Here is an 18995-nt window from a genome sequence, read left to right on the forward strand (position 1 = left end):
TCACCCTCCAATCACCCCTCAATCACCTCACCACCCCTCAATCACCCCGCCACCCTCCAATCATCCCTCAATCACCCTTCAATCACCCTACCACCCGTTTTCTATTCCATCGTTAACCCAGACGTGATTTATGTAAAGGTGACTCAATTATTTCCACACCCTGCCTCGCCTCCACACTCATCACGCTTGCCGGAGATGGAGCCCACGTACGTGCCTCTCGTCGCCTACTGACTTATGGACGAGAGACTTATTCACCCCACCCCCAGTTCTCGTGTGTGTGTGTGTGTGTGTGTGTGTGTGTGTGTGATTTTTTTAAGGTGGCTGGTGACTTGGGGTGGTGAGGGGCTGTGTGTGTGTGCGCGTGCGTGTGCGTGCGTGCGTGCATTACTCCTTCACTCCTTGATATTTCTTTCACAATTCCTTTCATTATATCTCGTCATCGCCGCTCCTTGCTCACCTGTCGAAGGAAGTGAGTTGAGATGGACATGTAGAGTAAGCTAAATTGACCCCACACTCTTAGGCTCCTTGGACGCACTCTCTCCTGAATAAATCGGTTGGAGTTGGCGATAAGAAAATACTACTTGTTCCTGCCTTGAAAGTCTTAATGTATTATTTAATTGATTGATTTTTTTTTTATGATTATTGCTGCTCTCTCTCTCTCTCTCTCTCTCTCTCTCTCTCTCTCTCTCTCTCACACACACACACACACACACACACACACACACACACACACACACACACACACACACACACACACACACACACACACACACACACACACACACACACACACACACAGTCTGCCCTAGGGTGGGAAAGGAGGTCCGGATGATGATGATGATTATTATTATTATTATTATTATTAAATTTTTTATGCGTTTTTACCAATTTTTCATTCATTCCTTTCATTAATTTTTATTTATTTATTCATTTATTTAGTTCTTTTATTTATTTATTTATGTATTTATTTATTCATTTATGTATTTATTTCATTTATTCATTTATTTATTTATTTAATTGTATTTATTTATTTACATATATTTAATTATTCTTTTATTTGGGTATCTTGTTTTATTGATGCCTTTATTGATTCATTGATGCCTTGATTTATCCACTGATTCCTTTATTGATGCCTTCATTTATTTATTCATTTATTTATATATTTATTTATCATTATTTGCAGATGGCGCGTGCTAAGAGGCCCTCGGACACCGTGGAGGGGCCTCGCACCCAAGGCAAGAAGCCCAAGGTGAGCAAGAAGAGCAAGAAGAAGAAAGACCCCAACGAGCCGCAGAAGTAAGTGCCCTAGCGAATGTTCCGTGGCGATTTAGTTTGCCTAGATGAACCCCAGTGAACCTAACTCCTATTCTGTGGTGATTTATTTTGCTTATATGAACCTAGCTCCTGTCCCGTGGTGATTTAATTTCCTTAGATGAACCCCAGTGAACCTAGGTCATGTTCCGTGGCGATTTATTTTGTTTAGATGAACCCCAGTGAACCTAGCTCCTGTTCCGTGGCGATTTATTTTGCTTATTACAACTTAGAACAACGACAACAACAACAAGGAACCTCAGATAAGTCTATAGGGAAGTCTGGTACCGGGTGTGGGAAGTGTCTGAACACCTGTTTTATGGCTGCTTATTTTGCTTATTACAACTTTATTTTCCTTGTATACCGTTTTTACTTGAACCTGGCCTATAATTGCTCTCTCTCTCTCTCTCTCTCTCTCTCTCTCTCTCTCTCTCTCTCTCTCTCTCTCTCTCAGCATCCTATCTCATTCCTTGATGATGATGGTAGTGGTGTTGATGGTGATGATGATGATGATGATGATGATGATGGTGGTGGTGGTGGTGGTGGTGATGATGATGATGAGGATGATGGTAATGGTGTTTATGATGATGATGATGATGATGATGGTAGTGGTGTTTATGATGATGATGATGATGATGATGGTAGTGGTGTTGATGACGATGATGGTGGTGGTGGTGGTGGTGGTGATGATGATGATGGTGGTGGTGGTGGTGGTGGTGGTGATGATGATGATGGTGGTGGTGGTGGTGGTGGTGGTGATGATGATGATGAGGATGATGGTAATGTTGTTTATGATGATGATGATGATGATGATGGTAGTGGTGTTGATGACGATGATGGTGGTGGTGGTGGTGGTGGTGGTGATGATGATGATGATGATGATGGTAATGGTGTTTATGATGATGATGATGGTAGTGGTGTTGATGATGATGGTGGTGGTGGTAGTGGTGGTGGTGATGATGATGATGATGATAATGGTGGTGGTGGTGTTGATAATAATGATAATGATGATGATGATGGTGGTGGTGGTAGTGGTGTTGATGATGATGATGATGATGATAATGGTGGTGGTGGTGTTGATAATAATGATAATGATGATGATGATGATGATGGTGGTGGTGGTAGTGGTGTTGATGATGATGATGATGGTACCACAACTCACAACCAAAAACTACCTTACAACTATTACAGCCACCTTCTACACCTACCACCACCACCACCACCACCACCACCACAACTACACCACCACCACAACTACCACCACCACCACAACTACCACCACCACCACAACTACCACCACCACAACTACCACCACAACTACCACCACCACAACTACCACCACAACTACCACCACCACCACCACCACCACAACTACCACCACGACAATTACCACCACGACAATTACCACCACGACAATTACCACCACCACAACTACCACCGCCACCACCACAAGTACCACCACTACCACCACCACCACTACCACCACAACTACCACCACCACCACTACCACCACCACAACCACAACTACCACAACTACCACCACCACCACAACTACCACAACTACCACCACCACCACAACTACCACCACCACCACAACTACCACCACAACCACAACTACCACCACCACCACCACCACAACTACCACCACAACGACCACCACAACTACCACAACTACCACCACCACAACTACCACAACTACCACCACAACTACCACAACTACCACCACAACTACCACAACTACCACCACAACTACCACCACCACCACAACTACCACCACCACCACAACTACCACCATTCACAGGCCTGATACATCTTAACTTCTTCGTTCATTTGTTTATCAAATTTTCCCTGATGAACCAAAGAGAGAGAGAGAGAGAAAGAGAGAGAGAGAGAGAGAGGGAGAGAATTTCACACGCACTTATCGTTTTGTCTCTCTCTCTCTCTCTCTCTCTCTTTCTCTCTCTCTCTCTTTCCTTATTGTCTATGCATGAAAATATTGTCATCTCCGGTTAGCCTCGTCACTACAAAGAGAGAGAGAGAGAGAGAGAGAGAGAGAATCAGGAAATTAAGAGAATGAAAAATGGAGGAAAAACAAATACAGGAAAGAGGGATAGACTCTCTCTCTCTCTCTCTCTCTCTCTCTCTCTCTCTCTCGTGTGTGTGTGTGTGTGTGTGTGTGTTAATACAGGTGGAGTAAATATAACAAGACGAGGTTTGTGTGTGTGTGTGTGTGTGTGTGTGTGTGTGTGTGTGTGTGTGTTTCAGCTTCGAGTTTATTACACACGTTAAATGGATCAAAATTGGGAGGAGAGCTGGGATGTACGTAGCATTGGGGAGGGGAGGGTAGGGGAGGGGAGGGGAAGGCATGGAATAGGGGAGGGAGGGGAGGGGGAGACATGGAGTAGGGGAGGGAGGGGAGGGGAAGGGAGGTTAGGGGAGGGGGAGAGGAGGAAAGTGGAAACAGATTGGAAGATGGAAATGGAGAGGGGAGGGAAGGAGAAATAGGGAGGGGAGACTAAGGGAGGAAGGAGGAGGAGGTTGGGAGGGAGGGAGGGGAAGGAGGAGAGCTGAAAATGGAGGGAGGAAGAGGAGAGTGGAGGGGATGGAGGGAGGAAAAAGGGAGAGGAGAGAGAGAGGGAAGTGGAGGAGATGAGGGGGAGAGGGAAGGAAACTTGAGTGGAGGGTGGAGAGGGAGGAGGGGATGGAGGGAGGAAAGGGAGAAGAGGGAGATGGAGGGGGAGGATGGGAGGGAGGGGGGAGAGATGGAAGTGGAGGAGGGGAGGGAGGAGAAAGGTGGAGAGATGAAAGTGGAGGAAAATAGAGAGAGAGAGAGAGAGTATAATGATATTTACACGAGTGAAGGAGTTAGGGAAGGAGAGTAACTGAGTCTAATCAAAGTACGAGATGAAGGAAGGAAGGAGGGAGGGAAGGAAGGATAGGAACAGGGAAGGGGGGAAGGGAGAAGGAAAGGTAAGGGGGAGGGAAAGGAGGAAGGAAGGAGGGAAAGAAGTGAAGGATAGAAGCAGGGAAGGAGAGAAAGGAGAAGGAAAGGTAAGATTGAGGGAAAGGAGGAAGGGGAGGGAAGGAAAGAGAAGAGATGAAGGAAAAGTAAGGAGGAGGGAGAGAAGGTAAGAAGGAAAAGAGGGAAGGTAAGAAGAGGAGGAGGGAAGGTAAGAAGGAAGGGAAGGGAAGGAACAGGAAAAATGAGAGAAGGAAGGAAAGGGAAGAGGGAAGAGAGGGAAGGAAGATGAGAGAGAAGAAGGAAGGCAAGGAAGGAGAGGCAGGTATAGAGAAGAGAGAAGGAGAGAGGAGAGTGAAGGAGTAGGGAGATATACAGAAGAGTGAAGGAATGAAGGAAAGATTGAGAGAGGGAGGGAGGGAGGGAAGAGTGAGAGAAGGAAAGAAAGGGGAAGGAAAGAGTTGCAGAGGAGGGAAGGAGGGAGGGAAGGAAGGAAGGAAGGAAGAAGTGAAGGATGTATGAAATGGAAGGAAGGAGAGAAGGAAAGATGGAAGGAAGGAGGGGAGGAAGGAAGGAAGGAGAAAGAGCAAAGGCGGTAAGAGAAGGAAGAAGGGCGTGAAGAATGTAAGGGAAGGAAGGAGAGTGAAGGAGGTAAGGGAGGAAGGAAGGAAAGAGTGAAGGACGTAAGAGAAGAAATGAATAAAGGGAGTAAGGAAGGAAGAAAAGATTGAAGGATGTAAGACAAGGAAGGAAGGAAGAAAACAGTGAAGGAGGGAAGGAAGGAAGGAAGGAGGGTGAAGAAGGCAAGAGAGAAAGGAAGGAATGGAGGAAGGAGGGAGGGAAGGAAGGAAGGAAGGAGGGAAGGTAGAGTATAGAGGTAGGGTTGTTAGTGACATAAACTACCTCGTCACCTCTCATTGTTAGCCCCTTTGATCTGCAGGAGGAGGAGGAGGAGGAGGAGGATATGATGGTAGTAGTGATGATGATGATGATGATGATGATGATGATGATGAGGAGGAGGAGGAGAAGGAAGAAGAGGAAGAGAGGGGGAGAAGAGACAACTTGAAGAAAAGAAGGGCGGAGAGAATAGACGGGAGGAAGGAGAGAGAGAGAGAGAGAGAGAGAGAGCGCACATAACACCCAAATGAAAAGATGGGAAGAGAAGACGAAGAAGAAGGAGACGAAGAAGAAAGAGAGAGTGGAGGAAAAGGAAGAGGAAGGAGAAGAAGGAGAGAAGTATTTGAGATCAGCAATATTAAGGAGCAATTTAATCTTAAGACGATTTTCTTAGGCGTAGGGTGTTTGAAGGTGCCTAAGATCGAGTCCCGGCCGCATTTATTTATTATTATTATTTTCCATCCATCCATCATCCAATCCTGTGTTGTCCCATGAGGAGACCAACTGCCCGGGGCTAGGCAGTTGGTCCTGACATTTAAGATGAGAGTGACCAGCCTCACTCATCCCTGTGTGGCATTACATGAGCAATAAACCCCAACCATCCCTTGGATATAAACCTTCACCGGCTCAATCCGATTGGAGCGCAGTAATTACCCACTAAACCACCAGGCGCCAAAATTGGGTTATATGGTTACCACCCAGCGTAGTAAATGGTTTACTGGTACACAGGAAACCATTTGGCTTGTCACTCAGTGTAGAGTCACCCACAGGCAGCAGGAAGAGGAAAGAATGAAGGAAAGAAAGACAGAAGAGGGAGTGTAAAGTCACCCGTAGGCAGAAGGACGAGGAAAGAATGAAGGAAAGAAAGACAGAAGAGGATGGATGGAAAGAAGGATGGAAGAGAGGACAGGGCAGACACCCGAGAGCAGCACTACATCGAGTGAGTGGATGGTGAGTGCCCCCACCTACCACATTATTATTATTATTATTTTTATTGTTTATGTTTATGTTTATTAATAATAATAATAATAATATTATTATTATTATTATTAGTATTATTATTATTATTAGTTTATATTATTACTATCATTATTATTATTATTATTATTATTATTGTTGTTATTATTATTACTATCATTATTATTATTATTATTATTATTATTATTTATTACTACAACTACTGCTACTACTACTACTACTACTACTACTACTACTACTACTATTACTACTACTATGAATTAAGTAATGCGTCCATAGAACAGGGAAGAAGAAAATGGAGGAAGAAAGAAAGGAAGAAAGAGAGATGGAGGGAAGGAGGAAGGAAGGAGAGAAGTGGAGAAGGAAGTGCTGGAGAGAGAGACCTGTTTACATTTCATTATAGTTTTGCATTCTCTCTCTCTCTCTCTCTCTCTCTCTCTCTCTCTCTCTCTCTCTATCATCATCATCATCATCATCATCATCATCATCATCATCAGCTTTCTTTTGTTCCTTCTTTCCTTATAATCTTAAAAAAAAAAAAAAAAATCTTTCCTTCCTTCCACCCTTCTTTCCTTCCTTCCTTCCTTCTTTCCTTCCTTCCTTCTTTCCTTCCTTCTTTCCTTCCATCCTTCCTTCCTTCCTTCTTTCCTTCCTTCCATCCATCCATCCATCCATCCATCCATCCTTCCTTCCTTCCATCCCTTCCTCCTCCCATCTTTCCTTCCTTCCTTCCTTCCTCCTCCCATCTTTCCTTCCTTCTTTCCTTCCTCCTCCCATCTTTCCTTCCTTTCTTCCTTCCTTTCACCCTCTCTTCCTGCCTTCCTTCTTCCTCGAACATTTTCCCTTCCTCTATTCTGACATTAATTTTTCCTTCATTCCTCCTCCTCCTCCTCCTCCTCCTCCTCCTCCTCTTCCTCCTCCTCCTGCTCCTCCTCCTCCTGCCATCAACATTTTATATCAGAAGGGAAAGCGAGCAACAAACGTGATTACATCCGATCAAAAGCATACATAATAGGAGGCGCTCTCTCTCTCTCTCTCTCTCTCTCTCTCTCTGTATGTATGTATGTATGTATCTTTGTATGTATGTATCACTGTCTCTCTCTCTCTCTCTCTCTCTCTCTCTCTCTCTCTCTCTGTATGTATGTATGTATGTATCTTTATGTATGTATCACTATGTATGTCTCTCTCTCTCTCTCTCTCTCTCTCTCTCTCTCTCTCTCTCTGTATGTATGTATATATGTATCTTCGTATGTATCACTGTGTATGTCTCTCTCTCTCTCTCTCTCTCTCTCTCTCTCTCTCTGTATGTATGTATGTATGTATCTTCGTATGTATCACTGTGTATGTCTCTCTCTCTCTCTCTCTCTCTCTCTCTCTCTCTCTCTGTATGTATGTATGTATGTATCTTCGTATGTATCACTGTGTATGTCTCTCTCTCTCTCTCTCTCTCTCTCTCTCTGTATGTATGTATGTATGTATCTTCGTATGTATCACTGTGTATGTCTCTCTCTCTCTCTCTCTCTCTCTCTCTCTCTCTCTCATACTCTCACTCACTCTCCCTTTTAATTTAGTTCCCGTCTTCTTTGCAATGGCTCTTTCTCCTGCCTCCATTCTCCCCTCTTCGCTTTTCTCTCTTCCTCGTCTTTGTATTTCTTCCGATATTACTCCTTCGTTTTCTCATCTGAGCAATACCTCATTCTCTTTCTATCATTCTCGTATTCAGATCTCTCTCCTTCTATCTTTAACTATCTCTGCCCCTACTTCTATCTCCTCCTCTCTATTATTTTTCTATTTTATCTGTCTACACCAAATTTCTGTTTTTCTGTTTTAATTTTGGTGTTTTTCCTCCATTCCTGAGAGGTGACTTGAGATGATTTTCAGAATATTTGTGTGCCTGTGAATGCCGGGAGTGTAAACATATGACGCAATACCAGTCACGTGGGTTTGTTTACATTTATCAGCTGAGTCGTTCAATAACAATCAGTCACGTGGGTTTGTTTACATTTATCAGGTGAGTCGTTCAATAACATAATCAGTCACGTGGGTTTGTTTACATTTATCAGCTGAGTCGTTCAATAACAATGTCTCGTGGGTTTGTTTACATTTATCAGCTGAGTCGTTCAATAACATAATCAGTCACGTGGGTTTGTTTACATTTATCAGCTGAGTCGTTCAATAACAATCAGTCTCGTGGGTTTGTTTACATTTATCAGCTGAGTCGTTCAATAACATAATCAGTCACGTGGGTTTGTTTACATTTATCAGCTGAGTCGTTCAATAACATAATCAGTCACGTGGGTTTGTTTACATTTATCAGCTGAGTCGTTCAATAACAATCAGTCACGTGGGTTTGTTTACATTTATCAGCTGAGTCGTTCAATAACATAATCAATCACGTGGTTTTGTTTACATTTCCCAGCTGAGTCCTTCAGTAATGTCACGGGGTTTTGTTTACTGTTATCAGCTGATTCGTTCAATCAGTCACGTGGTTTTGTTTACATTTATCAGCAGAGTCATTCAATAACAATGTCACGTGGGTTTGTTTACATTTATCAGCTGAGTCGTTCAGTAACATAGTCACGTGGTTTTGTTTACATTTATCAGCTGAGTCGTTCATTAACAACCAGTCACGTGGGTTTGTTTACATCTGTCAGGTGAGTCGTTCAATAACATAATCAGTCACGTGGGTTTGTTTACATTTATCAGCTGAGTCGTTCAGTAACATAATCAGTCACGTGGGTTTGTTTACATTTATCAGCTGAGTCGTTCAGTAACATAATCAGTCACGTGGGTTTGTTTACATTTATCAGCTGAGTCCTTCAGTAATGTCACAGGGTTTTGTTTACATTTATCAGCTGAGTCGTTCAGTCACGTGGGTTTGTTTACATTTATCAGCTGAGTCGTTCACTAACATTGAGTCACGTGGGTTTGTTTACATTTATCAGCTGAGTCGTTCAATAACATAATGTCACGTGGGTTTGTTTACATTTATCAGCGGAGCAGTTCAATAAATTTAATAGGCGTCCTCGTTGTGAAAGGATGAATAATTGGCTCCGTGAATGACCTGATTGAATAACTGAATAATCTAAGTATTGCTGGGATGAATAATTTGTTGAATAACCCCATCATGGTGGGAGTAACTGTTGATATCTCTGTTGCTCTTGTCTTATTAGTTCGAGTCTCTGTCTTATTTAGTTCATCTCTCTCTCTCTCTCTCTCTCTCTCTCTCTCTCTCTCTCTCTCTCTCTCTCGTTCAGCTAAGTGGGTTGATTATTTTTGCTATCGACATTTTTTTTTTTTTGGGGGGGGGATTACACGAAGCCCATATATATATAAATCCCTTCCGTTTCGAATTTCTTAGTTGAATAAAATCGTCTGGAGAAGGTAAGATAAAAGTGAAAAAATGTCTTCTAGTAGTAGTAGTGGTATTATTATTATTATTATTATTATTAGTGGTGGTGATGGTAGTGGTAAAAGTAGTAGTAGTAGTAGTAACAGTAGTAGCAGTAATGGTGGTGGTGGTAATAGTAGTAGTAGTAAAAGTAGTAGTAGTAGTAGTTGTTTTGTTGTTGTTGTTGTTGTTGTAGTAATAATAATAGTAGTAGTAGTAATAGTAGTAGTAGTAGTAGTTGTTGTTGTTGTTGTTTTTGCTGTAGTAGTAATAGTAGTAGTAGTAGTAGTAGTAGTAGTTGTTGTAGTTGTTGTTGTTGTTGCTGTAGTAGTAGTAATAATAATAGTAGTAGTAGTAATAGTAGTAGTGGTAGTTGTTGTTGTTGCTGTAGTAGTAGTAGTAGTAATAGTAGTAGTAGTAGTAGTAGTTGTTGTTGTTGTTGTTGTTGTTCTTAGGATCCCAGGTTCATCTGAAACGTGAACCCAGTGGACTGCAGGTTGAAGTTCCCCTCCTTCAGTCCACCATCGTCCTTTCGGGGGATAGGGAGGGAGTTGAGGGACGTTTGGTATACCCAGGCAGTGGATCCGCCCCTTTATATCAGTGCCACCACGTGAAGGCAACCCTGTCCACCACAAGGAAGAAGATAAGGAAGTGCGTCGTTGGTATGAAGAGGTTGAATGCTTGACTTTTTTTAATGCGAGGAAGAAGGAACCAAAGGCTGAGCGTGATTACAGAAGGTTGACTGTCAGTGTTGCTAAGTTTTCCAGTATGAACTCAGCCGTAATCAAAAGTTGCAAGCCAAATGCAAACAGACGCGGCTGTGGCTGGTGGCTGGCAGTGTGTGTGGCTGGCTGTGGGTTGTTTGGGTGCTTGTTTACATGCTTGATTAGTCTGTTTGTGGCTTGGTTAGGTGATTGGCTAGTTAGATAGTTTAGCTAGTTTTCGTTAAGTGTCATTCTCTTTCATATATTTTCGTGTATTTTATCTGCATTGAAGGCAGCGTGAGCGAAGATATGTGGGTCTGAGGGAAATATGAAGGAGGCGTATTTTTGTCTTTAAGGACGTTGGAGAGAGAGAGAGAGAGAGAGAGAGAGAGAGAGAGAGAGAATGTAGGAAAGAAAGGAAAAGATTTATCGTATTTATATTGTCTTGCCTTTGTGTGTGTGTGTGTGTGTGTGTGTGTGTGTGGTAGATCATTCAGCTTACAGAAGTGTGTGCATCTGTGTGTAATGTGCGTGTAATTGCGTGTGTGCATTTTTATTTTCTAGAATCTTATGTATGTACCGGCGTGTGTGTGTGTGTGTGTGTGTGTGTGTGTGTGTGTGACTGATGGAAGTGTACTGATGTCTCGCTTGTGTTTTGCAAATTGAATACAAGATTTGGTCGATGTGTGTGTGTGTGTGTGTGTGTGTGTGTGTGTGTGTGTGTGTGTGTGTGTGTGTGTGTGTGTGTGTGTGTGTGTGTGCGCGCGCCCTACCTTCTCATCCCTCCCCCTCCCTTTTCTCCCTCCCTCTTTTCTTCCTCCTCCCCCACTCTCTCGTTCTCTACTTCCTCTTATTTTCATCATCTTTCCTTTTCTTATTACCCTTCTTCATCATCTCTCCCTCCTCTTCCTTCCTTCCATCCCTCTCCCTTCCTTCATTCCTTCCCTCCCTTCCTTCATTCCTTCCCTCCCTTCCTTCATTCCTTCCCTCCCTTCCTTCATTCCTTCCCTCCCTTCCTTCATTCCTTCCCTCCCTTCCTTCATTCCTTCCCTCCCTCCCTCCCTCCCTCCTTCCCTCCATCCTTCCTTCATTTCTTCCATCCTTCCGTTTTTTCTTCCTTTCTTCCCTCCTTTCTTCCTTCCCTCTCTCCTTTCTTCCCTCCTTCCTTCCTTCCCTTCATCCTTGCTTCATTTCTTCTATCCTTCCCTCTTTTCTTCCTTCCTTCCTTCCCTTCATCCTTCCTTCATTCCTTCCATCCTTCCCTCTTTTCTTCCCTCCTTCATCCCCTCCTTCCCTTCATCCTTCATTCCTTGCCTCCTTCCCTTCTTCCTTCCTTCCTTCCTTCCTTCCCTTCTTCCTTCCTTCCTTCCTTCCTTCCTTCTTTTTGTTTGTGGAGTAAATCGAGTTCTTTCTTTTGATTGGCAATTTCGCATTAAGAGCGAGATGGAACTGGCATTGAGAGAGAGAGAGAGAGAGAGAGAGAGAGAGAGAGAGAGAGAGAGAGAGAGAGAGAGAGGAGGTAGGTTAGGGGAGGAAAAAGAGGAGCGAGAGAGGGAGGGAAGGGGAGAAAAGAGGAGAGGGAAGGGAGGGAGGAAAAATCTTGGAGGAAAGGAATGGGAGGGGAGAGAGAGAGGGGGGGGAGTGAGGGGAGGAAAGGAGAAAGAAGAGAAGAGAGGGAAGGGGAGAAAAGAGGAGAGGGAAGAGGGGAGGAAGAATCTTGGAGGAAGGGAATGGGAGGGGAGGAAAGGGGTGGGGGTGAGAGGAGAGAATGGGAGGGAAGAAGGTGGGAAGGGAGGAAGGTTGAAGGGAAGAGAAGAGGAGAGGAGAGGAAGGAGAGAGGCGAGTGGGGAAGGGGAGGGAAGGGAAGAGAGAGAAGAGTAAAGGAGAGAAGAGGAGGCAGAAGAGAGGGGGAAAGGGAGGGAAAAATGAGAGAGAGAGAGAGAGAGAGAGAGAGAGAGAACGTGGAATTATGTGGGGAGAGAGAGAGAGAGAATGTGGAATTATGTGTGTGGGGGGAGAGAGAGAGAGAGAGAGAGAGAGAAGGGGGGTAACGTGATCTATTTTAGGTAATAATTTTTGTCTCGATTGGATGAACAAAGGGATTTCCTCTGTCTTCCTTCACTCCTTCATTTCCTTCCTTCCTTCACTCCTTCATTTCCTTCCTTCTTTCCTTCCGTCCATCCTTCCTTCCTTCCTTCACGCAGTTCATTCGCTCTTGTCTTCATTTTTCCCTTTCTTCCCGCCATTCCTTCATTGTTACCTTCATTCCTTCCTTTGTTCATTCCTTCATTCTTACCTTGGTTCGTTCCTTCATTCATCCTTGCCATCCTTCCTTCATTCATCCTTGCCATCCTTCCTTCATTCATCCTTGCCATCCTTCCTTCATTCATCCTTGCCATCCTTCCTTCATTCATCCTTGCCATCCTTCCTTCATTCATTCTTGTCATCCTTCATTCATTCATCATTCTTTCCTTCTTTCATTCATTTTATTCTTCCCTTTATTCCTTCATTCATTCATTCTTGTCTTCATTCCTTCATTCATTCTTGCCTTCACTCCTTCATTCATTCATTCTTGCCTTCACTCCTTCCTTCATTCATTCTTGTCTTGACTCTTTCCTTCTTTCATTCTTTTCATATTTCCTTCCTTCCCTCCTTCCTTCCTTCCCTCCTTCCTTCCTTCACGCAGTTCATTCACTCGTGTCGTAAGAAACTTGTAAGAAATAAAGATAGGAGATATTCCTTATTGATCGCTAAGACATACTCCTCTTACTTGAACTTGGCCTAATATGAGAAAAATAACTTCATCTTGATTGCTGTGCTGTAACCAGGGCTGACCACAAGCGCTAGTCACGAAGAAGTGCTCAGGAAAGGACATAGAGAAGCAGGAATGCAAAGGAATACAAAGGAAAGCAAACAGCAACAGACCTTCTGGTCCTTTCGAGACTGTTACAGAGTAAACTATGACTACAAGATCTAACTCTACATGCTGAAGGATAAGGATAGTAGACTATGACTACAAGATCTAACTCTACATACTGAAAGATACGGATAGTAGACTATGACTACAAGATCTAACTCTACATGCTGAAGGATAAGGATAGTAAAGCAAGACTATGACTACAAGATCTAACTCTACATGCTGAAGGATAAGGATAGTAAAGCAAGACTATGACTACAAGATCTAACTCTACATGCTGAAGGATAAGGATAGTAAAGCAAGACTATGACTACAAGATCTAACTCTACATGCTGAAGGATAAGGATAGTAAAGCAAGACTATGACTACAAGATCTAACTCTATATGCTGAAGGATAAGGATAGTAAAGCAAGACTATGACTACAAGATCTAACTCTACATGCTGAAGGATAAGGATAGTAAAGCAAAACTATGACTACAAGATCTAACTCTACATGCTGAAGGATAAGGATAGTAAAGCAAGACTATGACTACAAGATCTAACTCTACATGTTGAAGGATAAGAATAGTAAAGCAAGACTATGACTACAAGATCTAACTCTACATGCTGAAGGATAAGGATAGTAAAGCAAGACTATGACTACAAGATCTAACTCTACATGCTGAAGGATAAGGATAGTAAAGCAAGACTATGACTACAAGATCTAACTCTACATGCTGAAGGATAAGAATAGTAAAGCAAGACTATGACTACAAGATCTAACTCTACATGCTGAAGGATAAGGATAGTAAAGCAAGACTATGACTACAAGATCTAACTCTACATGCTGAAGGATAAGGATAGTAAAGCAAGAAGGCTCCCCCCACCTCCAAACCCTTCAGGAAAAAGTGAGAAAAACCACCATGCAGCATGGAAAAACTGACACGGAAATTTCATAGGAAAGACTGAAAAGGAAGAGTTACTTTCTATAATACTTTGTCTTTAAGCTACCAGTATGAATAACCTGAAAGAGAAAGTAGTAAAATGAAAGAGAAAGTACTAAAATAAAATGAATAATTGAATAAATAAATACATCGCTTTACGGGTACGCTGAGTTGACGGGGCGTCTGCGGACACAGCGTGGAAATTGCACAGCGCACAGTGTGGATGTTCAGGGGTGGTGCGGCAGCCTTGCCTGGCGCTATTAAGGTAGGCAGCAGTCAGTCAGGAGGAGGAGGAGGAGGAGGAAGAAGAAGAAGAGGAGAAGGAAAAGAAAGGGGAGGAAGAGAAGAAGAAGAAGACGGAGGAGAAATAGGAGGACAAGGAGTTGTAGCAATAGATTAACACTAGAATATGAGCCTAGTCACGAAGAAGTGCAGTCGAAAGGAGGTAGAGCCGTCTCTCTCTCTCTCTCTCTCTCTCTCTCTCTCTCATCGCGTCCCTTGTCTCGTTACTTCTCGCAGTTTCTCGTCCCCTCTCGCTTTTCCTCGTTTTGTCTGGCTGTCTCTCGTCCTTTCTCGCGCTGTCTCGCTTTGTCTCGCTGTGTCTCTGTCTTGCTTTGTCTCGCTCTGTCTCGCCTTTTATCGCTTATTGTCTCGCTCTGTCTCGCCTTTTATCGCTTATTGTCTCGCTTTTTCTCGTTGTCACGCTCTGTCTCGCTTTGTCTCGCTCTGTCTCGCTTTTTCTCGTTGTCACGCTCTGTCTCGCTTTGTCTCGCTCTGTCCCGCTTTTTCTCGCTGTCTCGTTTTTATATTGCTCTTTGTCTCGCATTTCCTCGCTCTTTGCCTCGTTCTGTCTCTCTTTTTCTCGCTTTGTCTCGTTCTGTCTCGCTTTTTCTCGCTTTGTCTCGTTCTGTCTCGCTTTTTCTCGCTTTGTCTCGTTCTGTCTCGCGTATCCTCGTTTTCGGCTCGCAGTTTCTCGTCCTTTCTCGTTTAGTCTCGCTTTTTCTCGTTCCGTCCCTGATCTATTGACTATTTCCCGCGTGTCTTCATTCTCTCTCTCTCTCTCTTCCGTTTTTCCCTCCATGCATTCTTTTTCCTCATTTTCCACCTCCCTTTCCTTCATTCCTTTCCTCCTCCTCCTCCTCCTCCTCTTCCCTCATCATATTGCTCAGTACTTTAAATGTTGAGAGGAGGTTCTGAAATCAATGTTCCGAGAGAGAGAGAGAGAGAGAGAGAGAGAGAGAGAGAGAGAGATGGGGGAAGGGAAGTAAAAATAAGAGAATACATTGAGGGAGGGACTAGAGAGAGAGTTATAAGAACAAGTAGTGCCTGAAAAGATCTTACGGCTTGTACTGACGAGAGAGAGAGAGAGAATTTTGCCGTTTCCATCAGTTCCCATTCTGACATTCTTTTCTTCTCTTTCCTCCCTCCCTCCCTTTCTTCTTCCCTTTCTTCCTCCCTCCCTCCCTTCCCACTTTTTTCTCCGTCTCTTCAGCCTCCTCATTTATATTTCCCTCCTCTCGTTCTCACCCCCCTCTCTCCCTTCCTTTTCTCCCCCGTTCCCCCTCCCTCCTTCATCCCCCCTCTCCTTCCCTCCCTCCTTCATCCCCCCTCTCCTTCCCCCCTCTCCTTCCCCCCTCTCCTTCCCCCCTCTCCTTCCCTCCCTCCTTCATCCCCCCTCTCCTTCCCTCCCTCCCACCATTCTCCTCTCCCCCCTCTCTCCCTTACTCCCCTTCTCAGTACATTTCTCTCTTCCTTTTGTCTCCCCTCCCTCCAACCCTCCCTCCCTCTCTCCCTCCCTTCTTCCCTCTCTCCCTTCCTGCCTCCCTCTTTCCTTCCTCCCCTCCCTTTCCTTCACCCTGTTACCTCCCCTCCACCCTTCGTCTCCCTCTTCCCTTCCTCCCTTTCCTACCCTTCTTTTCACCGTCTCCTCCACAATTCAACTTTCCCTCCTCTCTGTCTGTCTGTCTGTCTGTCTCTCTCTCTCTCTCTCTCTCACACACACACACACACACACACACACACACACACACACACACACACACACACACACACACACACACACACACACACACACACACACACACAATCCTTCCTTTCCTCCCTCCCACCATTCTCCTCTCCCCCCTCCTCTCCCTTACTCCCCTTCTCAGTACATTTCTCTCTTCCTTTTGTCTCCCCTCCCTGCCTGCCTCTCTCCCTCCCTGCCTGCCTCTCTCCCTCCCTGCCTGCCTCTTTCCTTCCTTCCCTCCCTCTTTCCTTCCTTCCCTCCCATTCCTTCACCCTGTCACCTCCCCTCCACCCTTCGTCTACCTCTTCCCTTCCCACCATTCCTACCCTTCTTTTCACCCTCTCCTCCACAATTCAACTTTCCCTCCTCTCTCTCTCTCTCTCTCTCTCTCTCTCTCTCTCTGTGAACGAAGGGGAGTGGGGGTGAGCGAGGACTTAAGGAGGGACATCATAGGCTGAAAGATTGTATTCCTTTATTATGAGAGTCGAGGATAATAATGTCTCTAATATCACTGCCAGGGGAGGGGAAAGGGAGAGGAGGGGAGGAGAAAGGGAGAGGAGAAGGGAGGGGAGGAAGAAGAGGGAGGAAGTAGAGGGGAGGAGGAAGAAGAAGAGAGTGGAATGGTGAGGAGGAAGGAGAGGGGAAGTGGAGGGGAGGGGAGGAGGAAGAAGAGATGAAAAAGGGAGGGGAAGGGAGGAGAGGAGAGGAGAGGGGAGGAGGAAGAAGAAAGGAGAAGGGGAGGAGAGAAAGAAGAGAGTGGAATGGTGAGGAGGGGTGAGGAAGAAGAGATGAAAAAGGGAGGGGAAGGGAAAGGAGGGGAGGGGAGGAGGAGGAAGAAAGGAGAAGGGGAGAGGAGGGGAGGAGAGGGGAAGGGGGAAAAGAGAGAAAAGAAAGAGTAATACAGTGAGGGAGGAAGTAGAGAGTTATTAGGACGAGTAGTGCCTTGAAATATCTTACGACTTACTGAGGAGGTACCGTAGAGAGAGAGAGAGAGAGAGAGAGAGAGAATGGACAGTGAAATGCGAGGGAAGAAAAGAGGAGGAAAAGAGTATATGAGGAAGAACTTGCTAAGAAGGAAGAAGTTGCAAGGAAGACAGGAAGGAAGAAGTTGCTAGGAAGAATGAGGAAGGAAGAAGTTGTTAGGAAGACAGGAAGGAAGAGTTGTTAGGAAGACAGGAAGGAAGAGTTGCTAGGAAGACAGGAAGGAAGAGTTGCTAGGAAGACAGGAAGGAAGAGTTGCTAGGAAGACAGGAAGGAAGAGTTGCTAGGAAGACAGGAAGGAAGAGTTGCTAGGAAGACAGGAAGGAAAAATTGCTAGGAAGTGCCAGGTTAGAAAGGGAAAAAAAAATGCTACTTTGGCTGTACACCCTTTCCGTAGCACTTCTTCGTGACTAGCATCATATTCTGGTGTTAATATCAAACAGTTGTGCAATACTCATTTTACTCTAACATGGCCCAAAATTTCCATCTCTCGACCTTGAATGCGTAAGATTAGCATTAGATGATGATGCTAGTCACGAAGAAGTGCTGTGAAAAGGCCATAGAACCGCAACACCGTCTCTTGATTTGGGAATGAGTCTTCTTGGTTACTAGTCAAAACCGAGGCTCAGTCTTGCTCTAGGACTCTTATTCTTGCCGGTTGCGGACGCTCCCTAACACCTCTTCCTTAGCGATTTATTTTTGGATATGGTTGGTTAATATCCTTTCATACATTGTCCATACTTAGTATGGCAACGTTGGAAGGATTTAGAAAGCACAGAATAGGACAGTAAAGCGTACTAAGCAAAATAAATCGCATAGGAAAAGGTATTAGGGAGCTTCCGGTGAGAATACGGGGCATGGTCTTGTGCTGTTGTTAGGAGAGAGAGAGAGAGAGAGAGAGAGAGAGAGGGGGAGGGAGGGAGGGAGGCAGCGAGGTAGATATTATGCATTCACTGACCATCACATGACTGCAGATGATGTATATACCTCGAGACTGACAGACAGATAGACTGATGGATAAATAGATAGCTAGATTTTTTTATGCAAGAAAGAAGGAACCAAAGGCTAAGAGCACACAAACCATTCCTTCTGAGAAGAAAACAAAAGCAATACAAGAGACCCAAATTCAAGATGCCTGGACACACTGCGTTTGAAAGACTGGAGATCATAGGAAGCAGGAAATACAGATAGAGGGAGACAGTTCCAGAGTTGACTTGTTGCATAAATGAAGGACTGGGAGTAACGGTTAACTCTTGCATTAGAGAGTTGGACAGAAATGGGATGAGAGTTTATTTTTAGACGGGTGCTACGTGCCCGTCGTAGAGGTGGAGGGATGCATGCAGTCATTTCAGAGGAGCAGTGACCATTGAAGTAGCGATAGAAAAGATAAAGATGCAACAGTCCGGCGAAGAGACAGAGGTTGAAGGGAGTCAGTAAGAGGAGCAGTGACCATTGAAGTAGCGATAGAAAAGAGATAAAGATGCAACAGTGCGGCGAAGAGACAGAGGTTGAAGGGAGCCAGTAAGAGGAGTGACCATTGAAGTAGCGATAGAAAAGAGATAAAGATGCAACAGTGCAGCAAAGAGACAGAGGTTGAAGGGAGCCAGTAAGAGGAGGAGAGTTGATGAGACAAAAAGCCTTTGACTCCACTCTGTTGAGAAGAGCTGTATGTGAGGAGCCTCCCCACATGTGAGAGTTGTACTCTACACAGGGGCAAGTAAAACCCGTGTATAAAGTCAACAGCTGCACAAGGGTAAAGAAGGTACGGGGTTGGCTTAGCACACTCAATCTCTTGGAAGCAGATTTTACAAGAGATGTAATATGATCTTTCCAAGATAAGTCCCGAGTAAATGAAACCCCAAGCATGTTCAAGGATGATGCAGGATTAAGCTGAATATTATTAAACATCAGTGGGTATACCTGTG

General features: G+C 44.4%; 1 protein-coding gene across 1 annotated transcript in view; it reads left to right on the plus strand.

Moving 5' to 3' along the window:
- Positions 1-18995, plus strand: part of LOC145414863 (uncharacterized) — a 392095-nt gene that overhangs the window by 337147 nt on the left and 35953 nt on the right. The window contains exon 6 of the mRNA XM_080284288.1: positions 1184-1296. Coding sequence (XP_080140414.1) covers positions 1184-1296 — 113 coding nt within the window. The remainder of the gene's footprint in view (positions 1-1183; positions 1297-18995) is intronic.

The sequence above is a fragment of the Coenobita brevimanus genome, chromosome 13 (assembly GCF_032717465.1).
Source record: "Coenobita brevimanus isolate Jiangsu-jjx chromosome 13, ASM3271746v2, whole genome shotgun sequence".
NCBI lineage: Eukaryota > Metazoa > Arthropoda > Malacostraca > Decapoda > Coenobitidae > Coenobita > Coenobita brevimanus.